Raw genomic sequence first — 27,643 nt, 5'->3', positions numbered from 1 at the left:
TGAAATTCAAATGAGCAAGAAAGTGTAAAATATTTCTTGTGAGTGAGGTGAGAACACCGGAGCAGCTGGAGCCGAGGCCCACCCTGGTCTGAGGCTTCACTGAAATGGCCACTTTGGGAGAGCCCCCGAGTGGGGGGATCTGCAGGAAAACAAATGTTTAATTAATTAAAGTCCACAAGTATCCAGAGCTGCCCAGTTTTGTCAACTTTTAAATGGTGCTTTTTTACTCCAAGATAAAGCCAATAAGCAACATTTCTGTCTGGCAGGGACTGAATAAAAATGTCAAGGGTTCAGACTTTGTGAATTCTGGCATCGCTTTCTCTGTCTCCTTTAGGAAATTCCATGGGAAAAAGACAGTTCCAACCCCTGCTCAGTTCTTAAGGTTCAGAGGGAAGCACTGGCCTGGGGATCCGGTGCCTCAGCCAGGGGTAGGGGCTGTACTGCCTGCGAGGTGACAGGTTGGCTCCGCCCTCGGTGCTCCAGCTCCTCCTCCACACACCTTCCCCACCCCCAACACCACAGTGGTGCCTGAGGATGGGGGGGAGTTGGGGGGAAAGGGGACTGGCCTATGAGGCCAATTATCTGGTTCAGCTGCCCTCAGGGCCCCTGCCTGCCAGCACGGCTGAGAGGTAGTGACCCTTTCTCCTCAGGCCCTGGGTGTTCCTCTTGGGCAGTGATTGTCAATGATTTTTGTCAACAAGTAAGTGAAACAGGAAATACTGTTACAACTTTATAGCACTTAGTCAGGTATTGGGTGTTAGTTATATCATCTTTGCTTAATGATGGCATTTGTCAGACTGTTCTCAATCCTGGTGTAGAGTCTCAAAATACCCACACCCGTCTCTGTGTGAGCATAGGTGAGATTTAGCTATGGATGAGGGCGTCTGAATGAAATGGATGACTTTCAGATGTTAGCTTTAAAAGCTGAAGTTTGGCTCCCACCAGATGAGCATTTTTAGAAACCTGCATGTCAGACCTTTATGAGTCTTGGAAGAGTGAACCTTGGATCCATTTTCTGCCGGGAATGTGTTTTTAGAGATTTAAGGTGTCGAGCATCTTCAGGTCTGTGTGGCCTGTGGCTCTACACCAGGAGGGCTGAGACCAGGTGTGCTTGTTTATAACCGTGAGCGGCCTGCGCTGAAATGCTTGTCCTCCCACAGGAATCCCCCGGCCTCTCTGTTCAGGGTGAGGGTGACCTGAGTGTGCTGCCTCTGCGTTTCTCATTCACATGGGACCCTTTCAGGACAGAGGGTTAAGATAGGTCTTGAATTGTACTTTTTGCCTTTTGCCCGCTCTGCCCCCTCTGTTGCTGTCCACAGCCACAGCGCCCTGGGAGGAGCCCTGCGCGGTTCAGCCCCTGTGGCTCCCTGGGCAGGCCTCTTCGTCCAGCCCTGAGGCTGCCTGCTCAGTTGAAGGTGTTTTCGAAATGAGGGTGTAGCTGCCGGAGACCTTGCTGCGTAGCTTGCAGAACGGGGGCAGGACGGCTGACTGGTCTCACCTGTGCTGGTCGGGCCTCCTCCTCTCCCCATGCCCAGGATGGCCTGTCAGGAGCCAGGCAGTGGCAGGTGGAGAGGGGCCTGGAAGGTGGGCCGTGGGACCCAGTGCTTAGACAGCTCTTCTGCACCCTCGCCTTTTAATCAAGGGCTCATCCCAAATTGCTCTTCTGCCCTGACAAACAAAGAAACACCCACACAAGTTCTTGAGCGTTTTGTGAAATTTAAACCACATTTAGTATTATAGGCTGATCTTTTTTCAAAAACTTTTGCCTTGGGTGTTTTCCTCGCTTTTGGGGGGTTGGCATCCTTTTAATCATTATCCTACTGCTTATCTCTCCAAAGCACTGTATGTATATAGGTATCATAAGCAAAAGTATATTGAAATTGTTTTTAATACTACATGATGCTGATGTATGTGACCATAGGAGGGTGTAGATATGAATTGTACATATGTGAGTGAGTTTGATAATGATATATAACTTTTTAAAATCGGGGAGAAAGAATTTCATGATACCCTGGGTAGTAATACCAAAGCCCCTGTCGCAGCTCTGCTGATCAGTTCAGTGTCCTTTCTGCTTTCCTTCCCTCTGGACACTGCCTTGGCTGACCCACTCTGGAAAGGCCCCACTTGGTTTCTAATAAACGGCATGAGAAAGTGTTGAGGCTGTAAATCCCCTTGTGCTCTAAAACTGTGTTCATCACTGAAATGAGAACAATCTGCTTCCCCAGCAGCCTAACTCACTTCTCTCCATATGCCCAGCTTGGTCTCCAGATTTCAGAGAATAATTGAACGTTCATGACACTTGAGTGGTTTCTGGAAACAGGTCTGTGGGTATCGAGAGAAGACAATAAAGACTCACCCCCCCCAGTCACCCCCGAATGCTTTCCTGTATCCAGAACAGCCCACCCCAACTACTGACACCAAAGTACATTTAGCCAATTGGCTGCTGTTGGTGCGTAATACCTACTCAGCATTTGGGACAAGTTCCAGCATGTAACTTCCACTTGGTGAGTGAACTTGACAGGAGAGGGAATTGAGCTTAATTTATATCATCTAATAACCTCAGTGCAGCAACTTGGGAAGTTAGCCTTCCAAAATTTCCCCAGACTTTTCCCCAGTGAATTACAATGCCATATATTGTAAATTTCACCAGCTCTGCTCCCTGCTGAACTGGTAAAATTTTACCTGCTGTTCAGTGATTTTCACCTTTCAAAAATCAAAGGCAAGTGTCAAGCAAGGTGTGTCTGACAGAGGTACACAGGACTTGAGTAGAGAAATAAGGTGTTTTTGGCTGAATGGAGAATCCTTGGGTGGGTAGAGAGAACATCCAGGAGCTCCTGTGGTTGTTGTGCCCTGTTTCCTTTTCCAGACAGAACCTGGGGCTCTCAAGTCCACCCACCGAGTTGGTGGTCCCCAGGAGTTGGCGGAAGGCAAACTAAAGCAGAGTTGTCAGGGGCGTAGTGAGGGCAAGATTGGAGCCTCTTCCCTCCATCCCAGTCTACCTTTGACTAGTGAGGTGTTAGACTGAGCCAGGGCTGAGTTAATTTCAGGGGCAATCCATTTCCTGCTACTTTTATTCAGCCAGCACCATTCATCAGGAGAGGAGAGCCCTTGGGACCCTCTTCTGCATCATCCCAATATCTTGAAGGAAGGGAAGCAGGGATCTTCCCACCCCTAATTATAGATGCTGAAGGTATAGAAATATGTCAGGACTTGGCGACAGAAATGCCTCCACACACTAACTGCTGCCACACAGCTGGTACCCCTACCCCAAACCCCGACCTGACAGCAGGTTCTCCCCGACCAGGTGGGCTTTGCTCCAAAAAGATGATTGTGCTTGTTAGATGCAGGATGAATATTGAGGCCATCCATACTTCTGCTGTGAAATCCTTTAGGAGAAAGACAACTGGTATCCAACACCTTCAAGTAATGAACTTATCAGTAAATATAACACACTAGCTCATTAATCTTAACGTTGCTTTTGAGCCAAGTGGGAGCTCAGCTTCTCAGGAGACAAAAATTTCATCTCTGTTTCTTTCCTTAAACCTAGTCCTAATTTAGAGTCAAACATACTGCCCTGCTCTCCCTGGGAAGCAGTTAATAACGTGGTTTTTTTTTTTTCTGTACAATGGATGGTCCAGGCTCGGCCTGGTTGCTCAGGCCGCCGTGGGCACCTGTCCGTACTCAGCATGAGCTGAAGGCATCAGAGCAGGGCTGTGAGTGTCAGCTGAGGAATATTCTCTGGGTAAAGTTGATCTTAAAAGTTAGGGCTTTTGAAATCGTTGTCCATCATGGCCAGTCTTTGCTTCAACTTCTGATATCCTTCTAAAATCACTGCCTCCACCCCTCTTCTCTGAAAAGAATTGAGGATGGGGAGACGGACGAATCACAGTTTGCAAGTGGTGGCTGTCCATTCACTCTGGCTGCTGGGGTCTGGGCTTAAAAGAGAGAAATCTCTGAGAAGGGATGATGTTTGCTTGGAGAATAAGTGAGGAGAGCATTGGCCCGGGGGTGCTGCTCTGGGATGCCTGCCCCAAGTGTGCAGGGAGAGGTGGTTTAGGAAAGGATTCCAGCTCACTGCAGGTCAGTCCTATGGACCTGGTCTAGGCCCGTGGGACCTGGAGGTATGACCAGATGCAACTGTTGGGATGAGGTGATGGGGAGGAGCCAGCCCAGATCTCACGCCCCCTCCCCTGAAAGAAAGGGCCAGACAGACCCAGGGAACATCGGGTGACTGTCGCTGTCACACGTCCACACCCCCATCAGCACTCCTAGAATTTGACCAGAAGGGGAGAATGGGCCACATCCTGACACAGCTGTGTTCCCTTTGTCCTCTGAGCCTCTCTGCTGACAGCCTGAGGGCCTCCTCTCATTGTTTGCTACCAGAGGGGTTTCATCTGTGTCTCTACCTGCTCTGCCGGGCCTCTCCTCAACTCTTTGTTCTCCAGCGTTGTGCTCCCAGGAGGCCCGACTGTGTGGGCCTCACCTCCTGCCCACCAGGTGGGGTTGGAAGCATCAGGCTCCATTAAGATGCCAGTCGGAGCTCGATATTTCTGTTCTTTCCTCTCTTTAAATGTAATACCTTGTCCAGTGCTTGAAGTAATCCATTTTCCTCTGAGAGCCCCCATTCATGTGTGAGCTTTGGTTTGATCACACCCACTGTCCCCATAATCATTTCTGCCCCCCCGCCCCCGCCCCGGTCTCCTAGAAGCAGTGCGTGTCTTGTGGTAGATACTGAGGTTTATCCAGGCCAGGGAAGCACTGTGCTGCCAGCTCTGGGCTCTCCCGCCTGTGTGGGGCTGGGAGGGAAGGGACTCAAGAGCCCACTCATTTCTGAGGCAGGCGCTGCAGAGTCACATTGGGGTTCCACCCTCAGGGTCCAGGCAGGAACAGCATTGAAGGCAGATGTGCCCCTTGGACGTTCTGAGGATGTCGTTGGACTTCCGTGAAAGTGCTGGCTGTCTTGTTAGAGTGGGGATATTGTAATAGGCTCTTCAGCAGCCGGAGCCCCTGCTGCAACCATCGTCCACTCACTGGACGGCCCTCCCGCTCTCTGGACCTGAGGGAGAGCTGGGCTCTGTGCACGTGGAGGCCACCCTAATGGTCTGTCTTCTCTGCTTCCCCCACTGCTGCAGGTTACGTGTTCTGTATGTTGCATCGCCTCCCCGAGCAGCATGACTGTACGTTTGACCACATGGGCCGTGGCCGAGAGGAAGCCATCATGAAAATGGTGAAACTGGACCGGAAAGTGGGGCGCTCTTGCCAGCGCATTGGGGAAGGGTGCTCCTGAAGGCCGGCTTGGCCGCTACGTGACGCTGTTCTTAGTTCACTAATGTTAGCCTTATTTAGGACAAAGTCAGCCAGACACCTTGTACTGGGCACGCGTCAGACTACAGCCAGTCCGTTTCCTTTCCTTAGCCAGCCATCCTGGTACTGTAGTTTAGGGGTTGATGGTGGTTGAAATTGATTTCTGGCTGGTTACTAAGGTGCCTGCTAGCCATTGTATAAAATTAAAACATGAAGAATATTTTTTTTTGAGCATGGCTAGTGGATTTAAAACAACACATACCTGTCACTGCTGGAGTCAAACTTACAAAAAGCCTTAAGTGGAAAGTGTTCCAGACGGAGACTCTGAGTCAATAGAGGAGGAGAAGCTGGTGTTCAAGTCCCCACGACGCACATGGCTTTGCCGGAAGCTCTGGTTAGTGTTCGGCCTTCACCTCTTCACTATCCTTAGTCCCAGTAGCCAGGATACCTGATGGCCACGCGTGCCCGGGCCACGGGAGGCTGTTGAGATTGGCCCCGTGGCTGGGCTGGGTGGTGGCCTCGCTCTCCCACTGAGCAGGAAATGGGGGTGGGGACAGGTTAAGAAAATTTACCTGACTTGCTATGAAAAAACTCTCTCATCACACGAGAAGAGAAACAGTAACCTCACTTTGAAAATCAGCTCCACTCAAGCCTAGTCCACGAATGAGAACCACCTTTTCTACACAGGACCCTTGGTCACGAGAAGCGCCCGTGGGCGCGCCCTGACCCACGGGCTCTGGTTTGCCGTTTGCCGAGTGCAGGGATCTGGCAGTGGATCAAATAAGGCTAATTGCAGCACCGCAGCTGTGGCCTCCAAACTGGCCTCTGCAGCTAGGTTTCTAGATTGGAAGTTTTTTAAAAAGATGTTTCACAGCCAGCAGGAATCAATAGAAGAGCTGGGAGCTGCCTGCAGCTTCGTCCCTTCCAGCAGGAGCCTGCTCAGCCCCTCCAAGGCCAAGGGGACGATGCCTTGGCCTCGCCTCTCATGTCTGTGCAGCCCCACAGTCCAAGGGCGACCAGTCCACTTCTACCACATAGCAAGTTTAGTAGGGGGGGGGCAGCATATGTCACAGGGACAGAGGTTCGTGGCCATGGCCCAGCTTGAGAGACACACTCGCTCAGGCAGGTGCGGGGAGGGCCTGTTTCTCAGCGTGTTTCTCTTCAGAGAGGAGTTGAGTGGAGGCAGGAGCTCAGGCCCAGTGGGGATGGGTGGAGATGGGCCTGTTTGCCAGTGTTAGGAAATCATCACCGATCAGGTGTGGGGGGTGGGTAGACAGGAGAAAGATGCCCTTGAAAGCCTGAGCAGGGGTGAATGGCCCCAGAGCCCCATCTGATCCAGGCCGGTGAGGGTCGGAGGCTCCTGCAGAGGCAGTTTGGATCTGCCCGCACACAGGCTACTGGAATAGTTTAACCCAGCAACTTACCCTTTTATACCACAGCAAGTGTTTGCTCAACTCTGTCTGCAAATTAACAGTTAATACCTGCAACTACAAATGTTTTTGGTCCGAAATACTGAAATAGGAAATCACGCTCTTCCCCGCCTCCTCTCCCACCCTACCCCCACCAGAGTGGAATCCGCTGCAAAATCTCCAGCCTTAATTCTTGCTTCAGGACCCAGACCGGCATCTTGCTCTAGGGCAGCCCAGGGCAGAGGGGCCAGGTCTGCCCACGTTTACCACTGTTACCAAGCCACGGCCCTCTGGCCAGTACCTGGCCATCCTCAGTGATGCGGCCCACCTCGGCCCCCCACCAAGCTCTGATTGTGAAGAGGCCACAGGCGCCCTTCCGGCCCTCCTCAGGCCCCACCGGCTGCTGCTTCCCGGCGGCAGCGATGGGAAGCAGGCTCTCTGGGGAGCCCGGCCGCACACGGGGCTCGCAGCCCATGGTCACTTCCTGATGGTAGAGCTGGGGGTGGGGTGGGAGGGCTTGTTCCCCGGCAGTATCTGTTCTGTGAAGTTTGTTAAATGTAAGGAAAGCTTAAATTCTTGTATCTTTAAAAGAGAAAATCTTATTTAACCCTTTTGTGTTCTAGATTTACTTACACACATAGCCTAGAGCTCAGTTTTAGTTTTAACATTGTGAAAATATTAAAAGAATCTTGTAACTTTATTCTTTTTTCTCCTGCTGAAAAAAAAAATTAAACCAATCATATGAAAGTTTGGATTTCTGTTTTGCCGGTTCTCCTAAGTGCCACCTGGATGACCAGAAAAACAATAAAAGGTCTCCCCAGCCAGAGGTTGGAAGAGATGGAGGGCTCTTGTGTGCACTGTCTGGGGCTCACTTGTCTGGTAAGTGTCCAGGCTCCACAGTTGTTCCTCTGGTTTCTCTTGTGTGGTTCCACCTCGGGAGACCCTGGGGTAGAGGTGTGTCTGCTGGGCCCAGCCTTCTCTGGCAGCAGGGAGGTTACGTACCTGGGGGAGATGGGAAGAATGAGCACCAGCCCAGAGGGCCCCCAGCTGTGCGAGGGTTGGGTGTGCCTGGGTCCTGGCATATCCAAGACCCGACTTAACGAAGGACAGGCCTGGAGGAGAAAGATTCCCGGAAGGGACGATCAGAATGATGTAAATGCTGTGTAGAGGACCACCTAACACGCCTTAAGATAGACTAGGCTATCTCAGGATGGAGAGGTTGTGCCTGGGGTCTGCAGTACCCAGGGCCTGGAAAGGTGTTCTGAGAAGAAGGTGCTGTAGAGCTGTGGTCACAGCGTGGGCCCACATTCCTCTTTCTTACCGTCCTAGAGCAAGTCAGCCACACCTCACCATCCACACGTATACTGGGCGTGATACTCAGGCCCCACAGAGGGCTAGCTGAGCTCACAGGAGACGGGCTTGTTTGGGTGCTGTCTGTCTGCCTCCTGCCCAGAGGCAGAGAAAGCATGGAGCCGTGGGGGAGGGACCACGACGCACAGGAGTCTTCGCATGATTTCTGAAGGGAAGCCACGTTGCAGTCTCACAGCTGTCAACTCGGTTGTTGTGAACACACAATTTGTATGTTTGCTCACCTAGGCTGCTATGCAAAATGAAGCTGCATCCTGCCCACAAATGAACACGTATTCCAAACAGCAACAGTGCCCTTTGGGCTTCTGGACACAGTCCTCCTTTACAGATGGCTCAGAAGAGCTGTTCCCCATCCCCAGCCCAGCATGGCCCCTACCCTCCCACATCAAAGAGGTCCTCACCAACCTTTACAGACCCAGAAACCAAAGACAGAGGACGTCTGCGTTCTTGGGTGAATTCAGGTTATACACGTCTGGCAAGAGTAGCTCATGGGCCAAGCCCCACGGCCATGCTGAGGTGCTCCTGCCACCCCTCCCTCTCCACACCGCAGTCCCGAGGCTGAGTCCGGTCCTCACCCTCCTCTGGCTTTTCTAAGTGTGAGGGTACAGGTGGGGCGGCCTCGGAACCTCAGTGCTGGGAGAGCCTGACGAGAGCGTCCTGGCTGTTCCTCAGAGCTGGTGCTGCCTCTCAGGTCCCTTCTGGAAGGGAGCTCTGAGAACTGGAGCTGCCTCTGCAGAAGGAGGCCGGGAGAAGCTGGGCCCCAAGGCCTGGGGAGCTCTGAGCTGGCCTGGGCTGGTCAGCGGCTCTGTGCTCCCTGCCATCCCTGCCCACAGGCTTCTGGATCTCACTGTCAGCACCCAGGGCCACTGATGGGGACCCACTGCCTGGGGCAGGTCTGGGAGGGAAAACCCCCGTAGCAGCTGGGAGTAAACCAGGAACGTGGCGCTAGAAGCAGCCATCGGGGAGGACAGTGCCCCCTACACACAGGGTGGAAAGCAGAGGCCGAGGGGCATGGTGACCTTGGACAGCCTGGTCCTCTGTGCCCCACTGCTGCTCAAGTACCCTCCCTGTCCTGAGCCACAAGCCCTCGGAGGACGCTATCTGGCAGCAGATGGACAGGCTGTAACAGTGTCACCAGTGTTCCCAGGGCATCCATGGGAACCCAAGCCCTGGGCCCCAGATCCCGCCTTACAGGCCTCTCAGCTCCTCCTGCCACTGGCTCTCAAAGGTGGTGGCCTCCAGCTGTCCCAGCCGCAGGGACGGCCAAGAGGAGACAATAGTGGAGGCAGGTGTAGGCAGCAGCGCCTCCTGCTCCGGGCTCAGGGCTTTAAATACTCAGGATGCATGGGGTAAATGCACGAGACATTTATCATAAATTACAGGTGGATGATTGTGGGTCTTTAGGCCCTGAGGCCTCTAGGGGAATATTCGAGTTCTTTAGGGGGCGGGGGAAAGCAGAAGCTAACTTGGTGGGCTTGGAGGGCCCCTTTCAGAGTCTGCCTTCTGGCTGGGAGAGGACAGGTGTAAGGAAGGACGGCCGGGGGCCAGGGGCGCTGCTGCCCATCTGGATAGTCAGTCACAGAGGAAGCAAAGGACCAGGCCCAGGTCAGGAGTGACTCAGCCAGATGAAAGGGAGGGCACCCTCACCCTTCTGCTAGGTTATTCCATGAGCATCATTACTTTAGTAATTTTTAAAAAATAGAACAGTGATTTTCAAAAGTGTACGCCTGTCCTCACCTCTGCAGTGGAGGCAGGTCCTGGCCTGTGTCAGTCCAGCAGAAAGTCCTGCCTGAAGGCACGTGGGGTGTTTGGTGGGGGACATGCAGCTCCCCGCGCCTGCTGAGGTGCGACGGCTCCTGCGGCCAGTCTGATGGAAACCAGCAGAACCCCCAGGTCCTCTCCCCACACCTCAACACAGGGGCGGGGGCTGGGGTGTATCGGAATCTGGTTTACTCTCCGACCAAACCCTCCCACCACCGTTTCCACTCATTTTCTGCAAAACACCAGGGCCTCAGGATCCTGTCCAGTAACCAGGTATGACCAGGTCAGCTTCTAGGAGGAGAAATGGGTGCATCCCTGTTGCCCTGCACATCCCTCCCCCTCCTCTAAAAACTCCTGTGCAAACACCAGGCCCCAGGACGACTTCTCATTTAATATTAGAATAATGAAAACCATGATGGCACAGAACCACGAACTGCATTTTAAATTCCTAGGGCCACTAATGAGCACTGAACTCCTGCTGGAGCTGTTATTAGGACAAACATTCAGAATGGATGGCTGCAGCCACGAAAGGAAGTGGAGCGTGGCCTGCACCACTGCAGCCACAGCTGCCGCCTGTCCGGCCGCCACCCTGAGCACCTCAGCTGCACCCAGAGGAGCTGGCCGCCCATGTGGAATGCAGGAGTGACGCGATAGCACCAGAAAACAAAACCAAAACTCACTAATGAGGAAAAACCTCTTAGAAGGAGACACATTTAATTTTCTTTTCCTTCTTTGACACCCTTCTTCTCTGTCCAAAGGGAGGTTCTTAATTGAAGCCCACAATGGGGAACGCGCCCTTTCTTTATTATCAAATGGCCTCAGCACACAGGATGCTCTGCTTTTTATCACAGATTAGACCTTCCTTTTTTCCCCGTGGCTCTAGAAAGGATAAGTGATTACAATTTTGTTATCTTCTGAATTAAAAACAGGTGAGGTTGACTGGGTCGGCGCTGTCCGCGCAGCGGTTTGACAGTTGGGGCGCCAGCATAACTACTGAGCAGTTTCCGCACAATATTCAAAAGCCGCTTTTTTCTTGGCCAAGGAATTAGTCTAACAAACACATCCCACTCTTGCTGAAAATAATTTTCTTTTCCCAACTCTTCTAGGAATAAAACACTTTTAATGTATTTGTCAGGAATCAACACTTCATTTACTAAGATTAAAGAAGTGACAAAGAGCAATTGAGAAGAGTCCCACATCCATCATGGGCTCATGGTTCTAACTAGAATCAGAAGAAAAACGGAAAAAGCACTGAGAATATGGGAAAACGTGTTTGCGTGTGTGATACTGTTACACCTGTTTCACGTTCAGAGTGCTTTGCAGCAGCCCCCGCCTTTAAGCCCGCCTTGACTGGGGCGCCACGAGCACACACCCCGCCCTGCCCGCCGTGCTCAGCACCGGCCCTCCAAGGAGGCACCAGAAGGTGACGTTGAAGGCTTTCGCCAAAAGCCCCAACAAAGTGCATTTTACTCCCCCACAAAGCATGACCTAAAATGAAGGGCAGGAGGTTCTGCATGTTCAATCTCTAGACCTGGGTAGTGGTTACAAAGGTGTTGTTTCACAATAAAGGGCCAGAGGCCACAAGCACCCCTCTGTCCACCTCACCAGACCTCCTCAAAGCAGACGCCGTGGGACTGCATCCTCTGGGGCTGGGGGGGGAGCCACGGGCCCTCATCTGCCGCTGCCCCCCGCACAGCTTGGCCAAGCCTGCTGCCTGGTGTCCCACAGCTCCCAGGGAATCAGCCTCCACCCTGTGCTGGGCTGACGGCTCCGCGGGCATCGGGCTCCTTGGAGCTGGGTCTCATCAGCACTCCCGTTTAGCCCTATTGGTCTCTCCCCAAGTTTGGGGGCCATCTTGGTCCTGCTGGCTCATGGTGGGGGTAAGTCCCCTGTGGGACCAGCCAGGGCTCTGGAGAATGCCAGGCACCTGGGGACTTTTTCTTGGCTGCCCACTCATCCCTCATTCCCTGGCAACGCGTCTGGTGTGTCGCACCTCGACTGGGGTGTCCAGGCCCCTCCAGCCAGGCATACAGAAAGAGCCCCCATTCCCCAAACCACAAGGCTCATCAAGGAAGGCAGAGCCCCTGCCTGGTAACAGGAGGCCGACCAGAGCAGGCTTTGCTGAGCTTCGTCAGTGTCTGCTGGGGTCCAGAGCAGGCTTGCATCCAAGCAAGACCTCTAGACCATCAGGGGGCCTCAGGGGAGGCAGCTGCGGGGCTAGGGGACGGCGATACGGCTGCACAGAGCTGGCCTCAGTCCCGCCCGCCCTCAGCACTGCCTCTCAGCCCCCTTTCCCTTTATCTGAAAACAAGGCGTGTCTGAAGTGCTGGAGGAGCAGGAGAGAGACAAGCTTTATTCTCTCCAGACCTCAGGGCAGAGATCTGGAAGGAACGAACACCAAAGAGAATTCACAGAGTACAGGAAGCAGAGGGTGAGCCACTGGCCATGCAGGGCACAGTTCATGCCTCTTCAGGTGTGAAGCTGAGTGTCCAGGACGCATTTCGTTACCTGTGCCTGGATGGAGAAGGGTACTGAAGGGCTCCAGACCCTCCCCCAACCCACCCCACACTTCCCCGGGTCAGCAGTGATTCCTCTCTGGACAGGTGACTTCAGAGTTTGAGAAGAAGCCCTTGAATGGATGATACTTGCAAAACATTTGAACGCTGCCCTCTTCTGACTTCCCTGCTCCTCCTGCCTCCCCTGTGGGCAGTGAATGCACCGCTGGAGGAAATGCTGAGTTGTCAGGCATCCTCAGCTCTAACTGGAGAAGGGGCTGGATGCTGAGGGAGGCAGCGCCAGCCACAGAGCGCGGCCAGCCACCCGTGGCAAGCAAGCAAGCGGCACCGCTATTTGTTACCAGAGCCCCTCCCATTGTGAAAAGCTGTTCCCCTCAGAGCGTTCCACTCACCCCACGCAGGGGGACGCAGACAGAGATCAGAGTCGAGGGCACCGAGGGAGACTAGCAGAAAGACAACCTTCCCGTTTAATCATGCAGCTTGAAGCTACCCTACTATCCCAATACTGATAAATCACAACTACATCACACTAGGAGGAAACAGCTGACCCACTGGCTCTTTGTACACCCACGACCAATGTGTCTTTAAGACAGAAAGGACCCCCCGTCGGCCCCACCCCTCCTCCAAGCAGGATGCACAGAGGACCTGATCGTGACAGCCAGCCAACGGAAGAATCGGGGGATGAGCAAAAACCGGACACAATCTGATCAAGTTACGCAGGGCAGTTAGCGGTGGGATGGAAATTACTCAGACACACAGAGCCAGACCAAGCGACAACTGTCAGATGAGATCGTTTCAATGAGGATTAAAAGGAAAGCTGCTTAGAACTGATTTTTTTTTTCAATCCCTGGCTGAGTATTATGGTCTGGGGGAAAAACAGCAACCACCGATCACCACCACGCGGGAAAGGCCCACTTTTGCATTCCCGACACCGACTGGCAGGACGGCTGCCTCCACACCGCTCACTAACCTGTGGCAAATGGAGGACAGGTCCAGCCCAACCGGAAGCTGGTATACACTCATACATGCTTCTGAACATTAAATTAGCTGGTGGCATAATCACTGTTTCCTTGTCAGCCTCCCAAGCTTAAAGGCTGGATACGTTTCAGGAATGACAGGTTAATAACTTGGCAAGTCGAGTGATTATTAACTCCAGTGTCCACAGATTAATCTGCTCCTTGTGTATTTTGTTGATCTTCCTCAAAGGATTTTCCTTGTCAGACCAGGTGCCGTGATGAGCTGCATCTGTGCCTCATTTAGGAGATGCGCATGATATTTCTCAGCTCTACCCCACGCTCAACCGTTCAAAACTAAGGAAGGAAAATTACAGCGTCAAAAGGGATTAAAACAAGTGATTTGCTGTTTGAACCTTTCATAAAGATCTGGAAAACCTATGATTCAGCAAATGGAGAATAACTAAAAGAAATAAAAAATTATTTAGTTGCCAGGGCAATGTGTTCCATAAAAGTAAACACTCTAAGGAAACCCATTTCCTACAGGGTGCCTTGCCTCCAGGTAAGGAAGGCCTAATACATTCTCTTCCTGTGTTCATTCCTGTGTTCATGTGCCATCTTTGTATTCCGACTCAGGCCTATTACTTCCTTCTGTGGTCTTTGCAGGGTTAGATTAGAGAGGTAGGGTGTTAATGGACTTGATGAAGATTGAAGACCCACTTTCTCCCCCTGGAGACCAGCCTGATTTGAACAAACTGAGGAGAACAAAGCAGCCCCTTTGTGTCCTTGGGAGGAAACCTGTCCTGTGTGTTTCTGCAGCCAGGTCTGTTCCTCGTGGGGCGGGGGTGGCAGGGCGAGGCGTCCACAGGCATCCCTGCTCGGGGAGGACACGGCTCCTGTGCCACCTGGGCCCAGCCGAGTCACTCCACACGTGCGCCTCCTTTATTGGTGCTGCCGGTTGGCTGAGTATGAGTTGGAGCCTGGGCTGGAGTGCAGTGAGTTGCCGCTGGGGGCCTGCAGGGCGTGGGGGTCGGGCTGCTGACTGGCTGGGCTAGTGTCCCCTGTCCCCGACTGCTCGCTGTTTTCCTCCTTCTGGTTGCTCTGCTGCTCGGGACACTCAAAGTGGACGCAGTGGAACACCTGGTGAGAGAAAGGAGAGACCTGGTGAGTGATGGGTCAGTGTCGGAGCCCAGAGCTGCTATGAGTCAGGACACTGTCCCCATGGGAGTGACGGCAGGTCCTTCCGCTCCCGCCCCCCCCCCCCCCGCCCCCGCCACTGGCACCGACAGGCAGCAACTAGAGGGTGGTAAGCGCTTTTCAATCAGTCAGGATAAAAGTGAGGGGACCGATGAGTCTAAGAGTTGCAGGCAGCACAGCATGGATTCCCATAAAATGTTCCCACTGGATTTCTCCATTTGGGGTTACTTTTGTCTCATGAGCTTTTCTTTCTTTTTTAATTAATTAATTCTTACATCTGGCAGTTGGGTTAAAAGTCAGTGGGGTTGATGGTGGCAATGGCTGCATGATTCTGTCAATATACTAAAAAGCGCTATGCTTTAAATGGGTGAGTTGTATGACATGTGAATTATACTACAATAAAGTTATTTTCTAAAAAAAGCCTACAGGGCATCATTACCCCAGGGGAGGACCCAGGCTTATCTCCAAGGATCCAAAGAGCAGTTGCTCACCTCCTCCTGTGCCCTCTGGAGGGGAACAAGTTCTTGGTGCGTAACCATCCTCTGGGCAGCAGTGCTGGGGAGGGAACTTCAACCTGAGGTGACCTGGGCCAGCCGGGAACAAACACCGTCACGTGGAGGAATGGCCCCCCGCAGGAGCCAGGAAAAGCCTGTGTTCCACCGTGACTCACTCAGGAAGCACCACTGAGCAGACAGGGCACCACTCAGAGCTCGGCCAACAAGGGTGAGCCTCAGCCCTGACCTTGAGAACACACAGCACGGCTGGGGGTTGGGGGTGAGCCTGCCACGCCCGGAGCAGGAGGTGACTGCTGGTGTGTGAGCTGGGGGCGCGGGGGCAGCCAGAGGAAGCCCACGCCAGAGGAGGGTCTTTAGGGATGCCCTCCCCCCCACAGAAATTCCTCTCTCCACTAACAGCCAAGTCCTCCAGGGGTCCCTGCTGTGTGGTGCCTGTCCTGAGCTCTTTGCACAGGAGAATCACATCCTCTCCTGGGGGCGTCTTCAGTCTGAAGCACACAGGTCGACTTTCCAGGGAGCATGCTGGCAGTTTTAAGGGAATCAATTTCCAGATCCTCAAATTCAGTATTTTCTAAAACTGCCTGAGAACATGACTGAATTCACAACACCCTTCCCCACCTCACAGAAGGAAAGCACAGCCCTCGCCTGCCCGTGCTACAGTACGCACGGGGGCACACCGACCTCCCTCCCACGGATGCCAAGCCCTGGATGGGGAGCACCCGCCCATGAGTCATGGGCCCTGATACTTTCCGGGTCCCCATGAGAGTGAAATTTGGCCTGAGTGAGATGTTCTGAATTCGGAACCGAACTGTATATGTGACTCATGTAATTCTTTTAAACGTAACTGCAATTTTCCCAGAATTATAAAAACATTTTCAAAATACACTGGCTAAATCCCATGAATAATTCCACAATTACCTTCAGATTTGGTGTGCCTTATTCAACGAGTTGGTTAAAATCTATTTTACCAAACCATGTCATCAAATATGTATTCCTAATAATCCTTATCTTCCGTCTTTTAAAACGTTTATTTTTTTCTATCTCATATTAACAAAAATAATTGTATTTAAACTTATGAAGAAATTTTTACTTCTCAACCTTAAAATGTTCAAAAAATTACATTTTTTTCCCAGAGCTCTTTTAGGGGATATGCAAACCAAATGTTTGAAGGCCATTGCTCACAGCGCTTAGAAGACTCTAAGCCCTCAATAGAGTCCTTTTAAAAGTTAATAGGCAGGAATTCCCTGGTGGTCCAGTGGTTAGGACTCTGTGCTTTCACTGCCAAGGGTGTGGGTTCGATCCCTGCTCGGGGAACTAAGATCCTGCAAGCCGTGTGGTGCAGCCAACAAGAAAAAAGAAAAGTTAATAGGCAGACTTGCAGCCACATGGATAGATCTAGAGATTATCATACTAAGGGAAGTAAGTCAGAAAGATAATTCCCATATGATATCACTTATATGTGGAATCTAAAATACGATGCAAATCAACATATCTATGAAACAAAAACAGGCTCACAGACATAGAGAGCAGACTTGTGGTTGCCAAGGTGAGGGGGGTGTATGGCGGAGGGAAGCACTGGGAGTCTGGGATGAGCAGATACAAACTATTACGTATAGGATGGATAACAACAAGGTCCTACTGTATAGCACAGGGAACTGTATTTAATATCCTGTGACAAACCATAATGGAAAAGAATATGAAAAAGAATATATGTATGTATGACTGAGTCATTTTGCTGAACAGAATAAACACACATTGTAAATCAACTATACTTCAATAAAATTAAAAGAAACTTAATAGGCAGGACCTGGAGGGAAGGCGAGGACATTTTAGGGTTAGAAGTGTTCCAGGCAAGGGGAATAATATGGGTGAAGACCTTGGGAGGAAAGAGCCAAGTGATGTCTGAGAAGATCTGAGTGGCAAACCGTGAAGAGAGGGGAAAGTCGGCAGCAGGGCCATTGAGAGCTTTGGAGCAGAAACATTCTATGATCTGCTGGAATAGGATTTAGGGGCGAGTGCCAGTTCCTGAGGGGCCTGATGGCACAAGACAGTCTTAGAGACACTGCTGTGGTAGGCCAGTAACATGACAGGAACTGAGGCTGAGGGAGCCGGAGGCCACCAGTGGCTGGGGGACCAGGAGACAGAACCAGCACCGTGGACAAATACCTGGTAGGGCTCCGGCTCTCCTACCAGTGCTACCGTATCCCAAGGGTTTTCTCCCTTTGGCCTCCAGACTTCTAAACCAGCCCTAGATAAGTAAGATGATGCAAGTTGTTGTAAAGCTGTCATCGAACTTAGGCGCAAATGCTGAGGCTAATCTGTAAGCATGTAACTGGCGTGTAGTGATGTGCTTGGAAAGGACTGGTGGGTGCCTGGGCCTGTGTGGACAGCTGTGAGAGGCAAGCCATGTGGCACAGGGCCAGGGCCAGGCTCCGAGCCCTGGCCACCCACTGCTCCCAGGAGAGCTCAACCCTCACTCTCCTTGGGTCGGGCCCACCCTTTCCTTCCGAGTGGCCTGCTAGCTCAGAGGACCTACTTGAACTTGGATCTGCCCATGTTTCCTGAGTCCTGGATAAGGGCCTGTCTTTAGAGGATAAGGCACTGGTACCCCGGGAGTGGGCAGGATGCAGCCAGGGCTGGACACCTGCCACTCTCCCTGAGAAAGGACCAGGCGGAGGAGACCGCGGGGGGCTCAGGAAGCGCAGAGAGCCAGGGGGACGCGGCTGCCCCTGCTTCCTCCTGGGAACTCTACAGCCTCCACGGCTAGAGCACACGCACCGTGCACACCCACACCACGCACACAGGCACACGTGCACTATGCACGCATACACATGCGCCCTTATTCTGCAGAGTCAGGTTCACGGAGAAGACAAATGTAGTATCAACTGTGAAATTACACTTAAAATATAAATTCCATGCTTTCCTTCCTGCATCACTATTTCTTCCATATTCCCACTTCAATTCATTTATCTACCACTGTTTCAAATTTCACCTTTCAAACTAATATGAAGCCCGAGACCACGCGTCCTCTGTATGGGCAGAGTGTATTTTCTCTTACAGTTAGCCTGTTTCTCCCCTTAAAGCTCAGGCTGGTGCTGCTTCCTGTGGACCCGAGTCAGCCCCCGGTCTCTCCTTCCTTTCCTTTTCTTTCCTTTCTCCCTCCCTTTTATATCAAATCTCGCCCCTTGGGCCCACCTGCAGGTGCTTACCTGTCAACAGCCATAGGGAAGGGCCTTTTCTGGGGATTTAAAACCTGTCTGGGCCGTCAGCTCTCACCTGGGCTACTCAGGGTAAATTTGAAAATCCTCTTCTAAGTAGCAGCTATTAATACCTCTTCTCCATCAGCTCCACATTCTCTGAGCTTCTGAAGTGACAGGACCACCTTCTGGTGGGTTATTGATAGTCTCTTGCTCTAGGAGCACCCGTCTTTCCAAGCACGGGGTGGGGCCGTGGAGACACCCCCCAGAACACATCTTGGCTTCTGCACACCCCCCGCCGCACTCTCAGTGGATCCTCTCCCTAGACCTCCTTGTAAACGAACAAACATCCTTCTCTTTCTCAACACCACCCAGTCATCTTTCGTCCCCGGCGCCTGTGTCTCCTCCACCTGTTCTGAACGATGCACCTTACGGCACCGTCCCCGTTCTGACCTGACCTCCTTACCCCGCCCCATCACGCCCGCAGTCGGCTATGTCACCCCGCTCTCACGCTCCCCGTCAGCATCTCTGAGGCTGCTCCTCGGAGCCCTAGGCTGATACTAACCCTTCCACTGATTTAACACTGTCCTGCTGCATATTACCTTTCCCAGTGAATGGGTTTCTCTCCTTGTGCTCTCACGAACCTCCCTTTGGGTCTCTTAATTTCTAGGCCAGCCTGTGAGGCTCCAGGGCCCAAGGCCCAGCCCCTCCTCCTGCCTGTGTCCTGACCTGTCAGTTCCCATCTGATTCAAGGACCGAGGCGTGGCCGTCCTTTCTCCCACTCAGGGCCTTGCACAAGAATAAACAAATCAATAAAAACCCTGGATTGAAAAATAAAGTTAAAAAAGATCTCAGTGCAGCTGGCCGCTAACTAACGTCTGGCTCTCACCTAAGGAAGGGTCCCCATGGGTGACGCAGTCCAGAGAGGCAGGGCGGGTTTCTGCTCCACGCCGTACCCATAAAAAGCCTGGAGGACGCGACTACAGTGAGCACTCAATACTGCTGGTAGCCGGACCCCTGCTGTTGCCCCGTTCCCACTGTTACTCCCATTCCTCTAACTTGGGTGACTTAACTGCACCACTGTCTCTAGGCCACTTAACCAACCTGTTTTAAAATAGCAACTCGAATGGCTATTATTCCGGACATACCTAACGGTACTGTTTTGGTGTCCTCCTGTGGAGGCTCCTCCTTGGAGAAATCATAGTCATGCCTCTCCCTGACCCTGCAGAGCTCAGCGTAGGCTCTGCCCTCTACGCTGGGGGAAACTGGGAGCCTCTGGGAGCCCTGGGAAGCCCTAGCCGCCAGCAGCCTGGCCGAGCCTCCGCGGCCGGATGTGAGGAACCAGGGCTGTGTCAGGGCTGCGCTTCAGGCTGTGACCCCCGAGTCCCAAGGGTGTCACTAAGGGACCAACTAACTTTGATGCGGGTTCACTGAGCATCTCCAGAGCCAAGCGGGCTCTGCCAAGTCAAAGGCAACGCACAACAAACAGTTAACTCTGTAAGTCACAAACCATGTGGTGAGGATTCCAAGTGAAAAAGGGTGTTTTACAGATGGAAAGATGGGCGCGGAGGTAGAGCGTGCAGCGGGGACAGAGCGAGCAGATAAGGGCGGCAAGCTGGGAAAGGACCGGCGCCTCCATGTTCCAGGCTCAGGCTGGGGGGCAGGACAAGGTGACACCACACGGTAGGCGTGGCCAGAGGAGCCAAATACGGAGAGGAGGGTTTGGAGGTCAGGAGGTGCAAGTGCATTCTTTAATTCACTCACTCACTCATTCATTTATTCATTCCAAAACACAAGGCACCTCCTGCACCCCCTCCTGTGAGGCCTGGCCCCCTCAAAGGGTGCACCAACCAGTAAGGATAGAGACACGTGAGTGGACAGGCTCTGGCCACCAAGGGAGCCATGAGGGTGCAGAGGAGGGGCCCCCAGTCAGCCAGTGGAGCAGGGGATGCCGCCTGAGCTGAGTCGGGGAAGGTGAGGCAGTCAAGCAGAACTGGTCAGAGGAGGGAGGCCTGGTGCAGGAGGAGGGTGACCACTGTGGACTCCCAGCCTGCGTGATGACAAAGAAAGGCGGGAACGGGGGAGGTGGGGAGCAGGGCGGCAGAGGCAAGAGGCCATGGCTCAGGGGACTGGGCGAGGACCCGGCCCGGACCTGGGCAGGGAGCCAGGGTCACCGGACAGAGGAGAGTCTTAAAAAATTAAGTATTTCTTGAGTTAAAAATATTACAAAAAGAATACATTTATGGTGACAAATAATACAAGTGCCTGAGGAAAGAAGGTAGATGACAACAAACCCTTAAACCTGAAATCCCCTGAGGTAGAACACAGCAATTTGGGATAAACAGCAAAGAATCCTTTTTAAAGGATAAATAACAGAACCTGATAACAGGCTTGGTAAGACTGACACAGGAGAGGGGAGGATTCTTCACAGCCTCTAAGGATCCTCTGGGAGGATGGAGGCTGGGGGACTATGGTGCTGCAGCGGGCACAGCACGGGGGTCCGAGGGGCCTCCAGGCCCAGCCAAGCAGGGGACCTGGACTCATCCTCAGAGCCTTCCTTTCACTGCTTTTGTTTTTCAACCTTCAGTGACCTTACTGGGCACAAACACTGGCCCAAGGCTAAATCACACCGTCCCTGCCGTCAGGACCTCCACCAGATGGACCTCAGCCCACAGTGGTGAGTGGGATTCAACCGCAGGGTGGAGCAGCTCCAGAATCCGTGCTCTCTCCATATCAGGATGCCTCCTCACACAGACAACATAATAGCAAGTGAGAAGGAATACACAGTGTGAGATTAACTTCGCCTGGAAGGGAAACCAGGCCTTGAAGACAGGGCGGGAGTGGCCTTCCAGGCAGAAGGGACAGGGAGGACTTCCAGATAAAGGCTTGGGGCCTCGCTCTCGCCTTCTGTACACCAACGTGCCAGCTCAGCTGTCTCAGTGGATAATCCAACCCACTGGCCTTGAACCTAACATGACGACAGTGCGAAGCCAACACCCAGCCAGGTCCTGGACCACTGCCGATGAGGATGAACATCACGGTGTCTGTACCTCACCATCATCATCTTGTGCAAGGCTGGGGTTCTTCCCTTAGGACCCTAGGCCCCTTCGGATGTCCACCCGTTGCAAATGGGCATCCAGAGAGGGGGCCTGTGGGCAGTCCTGACTCTGTTCATGGGAGCAGGGGTGGAAAGTGAGCCTGTCCTGGAGAAACTGGCACCTTCTCTGGTGGCCAAGGGGTCGGGGCTGGCCCGAGATGCCTGCCACCCCAGCAGAGGTGCAAAGGGAAGAGAGGCTGGGATGTGTCTGCTCTTTTCACACAGACACTGGAGGTCGCTGTTGCCTGGAGGAGTCGTCACTGCCACGAGGGGCGGTACCAGGTGCCGTGTGGAAACTGCCGCTTGTCCCTCACACCCCTAAGCTCCTCTCCCCACCGAGCACCTCAGGCCTCCCTCTCGGTGGAACAGCCAGGTCCTGAGTTTCTCTTCGCTCAGAAGCTTGTGTGATGCAATTTCTTTCCTCCGAACCTTCCCAAGACTGCGATACCCCTTGGAAAGGATGTGACCAAAAGTGAATGAGGCATACAGGGCAGAGCCACACTATTGATTTATGCAAAACCATTACCGCAGTCGCCGCATCATTTTCCCTTCCCTTCTCGGCAATCATGTATCCCATTAGCCTGTTTGATTACTGCTGCTCACCAAGGGGTACCTTCGCTGAACCAGCTTCAGTGGCTTCTGGATCTGTCTTCTGAGAGGAGCCAGTTAAATTGGAATGTAGTCGTGTGTATGAATCCGACGCAGCCTGAGTCACATCCGTGTGTCCTTTTTTGTAGCTGCTGTTTCTTATCCCTTTGCCTTTCCTCTCTGGGAGCCGTAATTCTTGACGTGTCTGAGATAGTCTGGGGTGAACCCTGGAAAGGACGTACACAAACGTGCTGGTTCCTTCTTGGCGAACAGGCAAATTCCTCGGCTAGCCACTGTTTGCTGCCTTTCATTAGAGGGATTCCCTGAGCACTTCGCTCAATGTGTCTTCAAGGTTTTTAAAAGCAGAGAAGCCTCTGCTAATTTTCCCAAGTTGGGCTAAGAGTCCAGCGTGAACTGTAGCAGAAATCAGGAAAATTTAATAAATGTTGATCAATGACTCTACCTTGCCTTTCTGGTTTCTCCTGAGTAATTTTCACAGATTGCTTTCATGCCAACCAATACAAATAGGATTTGAGCCAAGCTTTCAACTTACATCTACATCTTTATAAAATAGATACCTACCTCTCAATGATATCTGCCCAGAAGTCAGACACAGAGACGTGGCTTCTGAATTATACACCCTGAAGACCTCCTCTCTCCTTTCGCAATGTGTGGCGTGGCAGCGTCACACACACACTCAGCAAACATTAACTGAGCCTGATGACAATGACAATTACATCTTCTTACACTCATCTCAGGAACAAGTTATGAGTCCATCTTTAGATTGTAGAGATGTTTTATTTTTGTTCCTTTAAAAATGAAGACTAAGTGTTTCTAACAAAACACTGCAATTTAAAACCAAAGTTTCACGTACGTACATCTGTACAGCCCAAAACATGGTTTTCAGTTAAGGAACCCATTTCATAGGGAGACACTTCCAGTTTGTGAGCAACAACTTTTCAGCATTGCTTAGGGGTGACAGGATAACCCCACAGTTTTGCACAAGTATTTATGCCTACTAGGGATGGGAGTAAGCTTCTTGGTGACACTGCTTATATACGGTTAACAGTTTTTTTAACTTTCCAATGTCACTTTCCCATCTTCACATAGGCCAGGGCACTCACAAATAACTGGAACTCCACTGCTTGGAAGTTTCCAAAACATATCACAGGGACTTCCCTGGTGGTCCAATGGTTAAGACTCCGTGCTTCCACTACAGGGAGCACAGGTTCAGTCCCTGGCTGGGGAACTAAGACCATAAGATCCCACATGCCATACGGCCGAAGGAAAAAAAAAGAAAGAAAACACATCCCCCCAGGCAGTCCCAGAACTCCCGACCACTGACTTTTATGAGTGCACACTCAAGAGCTCCAGGGAGCGATTCACTCTCTTGTCTTAATTAATTTGGCCCTAGAGTGGTAGAGGTATCTTTTTATTTTTGAAAAACTAAAGCAAAAAAGGAGAAATATTCTAGTTCCCAGGTAGAGCCGGGAGACACGGCCTTACCAGGGCTCCTGCTCTCCCCGCAAGGCCGCGCGGGCGGCCCCACTGCCCTGGGCAGCTTTTCACTTCATCCAGGTGACGTGTCTGCTTTGTCTCGAAGGCTTCCAGCTGCAGGGAGACTGCAGGCCTGACTCACCGCTGGCTCTGCAGCAGGACATGGCTGGACATCATCCTCACCAGCTGGCGTCTCTGTCCATCCTGCTGCCCGGCAGCCCCCAGGCCTCACCTGCTCAGGTGCTGTGTGCACCTCCTCCTAGGCTGGTTGTTTGGTGCAGAATTACTGCTGCTCCACTACAACAGGCATAAGGCTTGTGGAGTGTCTGGAACAAAGACGTGCTCCCTGTTGTGTCACTTTCCCTCTCTTTTTCCAATAAAATCTTTCCTAATAGACATTTAAGTATAAAGATGCCTATAAAATACGCCTTTTTATAATTGTGCTATAAATTAAATATTTTTCTGCTTTTTTTCTGTCTCACTGGGAAGGAACCTTTAAGAGCTAGTTCACTCTCCTTATTTTAAAGACAAGTGTCCTGAGAGCCAGGGAGGTGAAGTGACTTGCTGGGGGTCACACAGCTGGTTGGGCATGAGGCTGGCACCAGTGCCAAGGTCTCCTGGTCCACACTGGACAAGGCCCCTCCCTTCCTTCCACCCACTTCTCTCTCCTCCTCAGCTCATTCCCTACCTCCCCACCCTGTGCATTATGGCTGTGTCTCAGACGACATCCTCTGGAGGATACTGCCGGGGAGGGAATCCTTGGGGACTCAGACAGGGAGTGACCAGACCTGGGGGGGTGGGGCCTGGGAAATAACTGTCACGGGGCCAGGAAGGAGCGCTTTTTTTTTTTAAGCAGAGTCTGTTTCCTTCTTTTTGTTTTTTCTTCACTAGAGGTACATGTTGCTATGGGAACAAGGATGGCACAGGGAGCCCAGAGCCACTCACCGGCCTGACAGTGCCTGTAAATAAATTCTGCCTCACTCCAGGCTCGGCGCTGAGTGGTCCTGGAGGGCAGCTCAAGCAGCCACTTACAGACTCTCCATCCTGCTCGTGCCAGCGGTGCAGACCCTCCAGCGGCAAGCTCCCTGGAGCTCACGGAGGGATCTGCACTCCCCGCCCTCCCAAGCCCGCCACGGCACAGCCTCATCCCTGTCTGCCCGTCAGGATGACCTGATCCACTTTTCAGATGCCAAAACCCCTCCTCAGGACCACCCCCGTCAGCCGCCACTGCTCCGCTCACTCCATCACTCGGCCTCCACCAGCGCTGCTCCTCGCAGCATCCCCCCACCCCCACTCCAGGTGAAGGCGTCTTCTCGTGGGTTGACTTCTGTCAGGCGCTGAAGCTGCAACGCCCCCCAGGGAAGGGCCCTGCCTGGGTTTCTCTCCTGGTTCCAGCCCGGCTGGTGCACGAAGCCTGCCCGCAGGGACTGTCTGCTCCCCCAGCGCCTGACTCGACGACCTGGCCCGGGCAGAGCTGGGCTCATTTCTGAAGCTTTACCATTTGTTATGCCTTTTGGGGAGACAGAGCAGCCTGGATGTTAAGTGCCAACTGCCTGGATTCAAACCCTGGCTCTGCCACTCACCAGGCATGACTGTGTGCGAGTCACTGAACATCGCTCAGCTTTGGTTTCCTCGTCAAATTATCCCTTTTGCTTAAACCAGAACATTTTGTATTGTGAAAACCGTGCACTAAAAGGTGCATGAAATACAAATGTATAGCTTGCTGAATAACTGTATAGTCAACGCCAGCCGTGCAAACCACACGCAGGTCAAGAACCAGAAGAATCGCTGGCGCCCTGTGGTCCCTTCCTGATCTAAGCCTCCCTGCTGGAGACCCACAGTCTGGCTTTAATAATAATCATTTCTGTTCTGTGTACACATCCTCAGATGTTACAGCTTAGTTTTGCCTGTTTTTGACGTTTGTATGAACATAATCCTACTACACGGATTCTTCTGTACTGGCTTCTGTCCTTCAACATGCTGTCATGTTCATCCCCGTGGATCGCGGGGAGGAGAAGTTGTTTCACTAAATCTTTCCCTTTATTTGGCTGCCTGATGGGGAGAGGGAGAGACGGACGGACAGACCGAATGATTCATCTGCTCACTCAGGCAGCAGGTACTCTCTGCTCACATGCGCCAGGTCCAGGCTAAGGCTAGGATACAAGACAAATACCACGTAGCCTGTCTCCGCAGCTACGTAAATTCAATACGTAAATGGAGACCTGAGAGCTGCCGACAGACTGTCGACCCCATCCTCGCTCTCTATTACTGACTAGGCAAAAGCTTTCCCGCGGGTGTTTCCATAGTGCAGAAAGTTAGCTTTTCCTACAAGTCCTTTCTGACCCCCGGGGCTGCTTGTGCCCCTGAGGTCTCTGCCTCCTAAAAAAATCACTCCAGAACCTGCTCTCCAACCCAGGTTTCATCAAAGCCATAAGAAGAAACAGGCGTAACTTGTATTTCTTTTAATAGACTGACGGATTGTCATAGGTCCACAGACAGACCTCATTTGGACCCAGCCTGACCTCCTTAAGGACAAAGCAGTGTGCCTTTGCGGCTTTGCTGTGGTAACTAGTGAAATGGAAATGAAGGGTGTGTGAGAGGGGCTGCATCAGAACTAGCACGGCCGCTGCACGGCACGAGTGGAAACTTCAGATCCACCAGGACCACATCCAACGTCCTTCAGACAGGAGAGCCTTAGAAAGGGAAGCAATGCCTCCTCTCGAGTAGCTCGGAGTCAAGTAGCAGTTGAGGCAGGTGGGCTGGAATGACCTCGCGGTTGCACTGGTGACTGAGACCAAGAGAAAGTGATGGAGGAAACAGCCAAGGAGACCTTTTTGGCTACAGGCACTGGGAAGATTCAGAGGAATGAAAACAACTGAAGGAGAGCAGGACGGAGGGGGAACTCGCTGAAAGACAAACTGACACGTGCCTGCCATCTAGTGCTAAGCGTGAGAGGAAGACAGAGGAAAGAAGCCTGCGAAAGGGCGCAGAGGGAGGATGGTATCCAAGGGCAGAGCAGAGAAACGTGAGAAGCACGCCGCAGGGAGGATTACAGAGCAGAGAGGAGGAGCAGGATGACAAACTCGCTGGCAGGCAATGAAAGGAGAATGTTCTAAGAAGTGAAGATAAATGACAAGGAAATGCTGAGTACACAAGGCGCAGGAGGTCACTGAAGCAAGTGGTGGAGTCTTTGGGAGGTAAACATTAGGGGAATTTATTGACAGAAGTCGTAAACATAGCTAAAAAATTAAATGAATTCATCGCTGTGGTGCTCACAAAGGAAAATGAGAGACAGATGCCAGGAGCAGACACGCACCTCCCAGAGGACAGGGATGAAATGCTGAGGAAACCAGAAGCGTGCCCAAACAGGTGATCAAGAAATCTGAACGTCCGCAGCCCTCCTCGGCTGCATCACCTGAGAGCTGGCCCTGATCCGGGGTGGGGATCAGCGTGCAGCACAGATGCCGAGCCTGACGCGGGAAGGCCTGGCCGGCTACGGCAAGACAGACAGGTGCCCACGTCGGGCAAGAATTCCCCATCAGTTTTAGCTCTGGACACCTCTGCTATCCTGCTAGCAGCTGGGATGTCTGGAGGTGGGGGCAGTTCCTGAGCCGCCGGCAGCTCTGGCCACATACACAGGCCACTTTCCACCTGCTGCCCGAAGAGCCGCCCATCTCTGCTGAACGCTCTCAACTCTCAGGAGCTCCAAGCTGCGCTTCCCCACCGTGCCCTGTGCGGACGCCCCTCTCCGGGCGGGGCAGTGCCTGCAGAAACCAGTCTTACCTGGGAGACGTGGCACATTTCTCTTTCTGCTATCCACAAAGACCATCTAACCTTCCCATGCTAGAAACCAATTCCATCTATGCTCCTTGAAATTCGCACACAGTCTTTGGGCTGGTAACATTTGGCATCTAAAGGGAAAGAGGGCCTGGCTCTGACTAAACCAAGGCCACTGATGTCACTCAGCAAACAAGCAGGGCCAGACTGAGGAACCCCTGCCTCTGCTCCACTGTGAGGAAGAGGCTCCCTGACCGCTGTCTTCTCATGACTCGGTTCTGGCTCCATGGGACTCGGGACCAGGGCTGTCCTGGACCCCCGCCTGCCTTCCCCGGCCGTCGGCGCCATCACAGTTCCCAGGCCTGGCCTCCCCAGGAGTCCTGCCCGACCGACCCCAGTCACCCTCCTTCCCTCACACCTCTGACCTTTGCCCCACATCCTTGCCCTTCTCCAAGAACGGGGAT

The 27,643-nt window shown here is 52.5% G+C and overlaps 2 protein-coding genes across 2 annotated transcripts in view; one reads left to right on the top strand and one right to left on the bottom strand.

Moving 5' to 3' along the window:
* ZFAND3 (zinc finger AN1-type containing 3) overlaps positions 1–7,474 on the top strand; it is a 323,644-nt gene extending 316,170 nt beyond the window's left edge. Inside the window, exon 6 of the mRNA XM_060021890.1 lies at positions 5,133–7,474. Within this exon, the coding sequence (XP_059877873.1) occupies positions 5,133–5,287 (155 nt within the window). The 3' untranslated portion in view covers positions 5,288–7,474. The remainder of the gene's footprint in view (positions 1–5,132) is intronic.
* A 3,073-nt stretch (positions 7,475–10,547) lies between these two features.
* Positions 10,548–27,643, bottom strand: part of BTBD9 (BTB domain containing 9) — a 412,761-nt gene continuing 395,665 nt past the window's right edge. Inside the window, exon 11 of the mRNA XM_060021889.1 lies at positions 10,548–14,451. Coding sequence (XP_059877872.1) covers positions 14,254–14,451 — 198 coding nt within the window. The 3' untranslated portion in view covers positions 10,548–14,253. The remainder of the gene's footprint in view (positions 14,452–27,643) is intronic.

The sequence above is a fragment of the Delphinus delphis genome, chromosome 10, assembly GCF_949987515.2.
Source record: "Delphinus delphis chromosome 10, mDelDel1.2, whole genome shotgun sequence".
NCBI classification, from domain to species: domain Eukaryota; kingdom Metazoa; phylum Chordata; class Mammalia; order Artiodactyla; family Delphinidae; genus Delphinus; species Delphinus delphis.
Note: the sequence above shows the minus strand (reverse complement) of the source record. Positions and strands in the feature narration are given on the sequence as shown.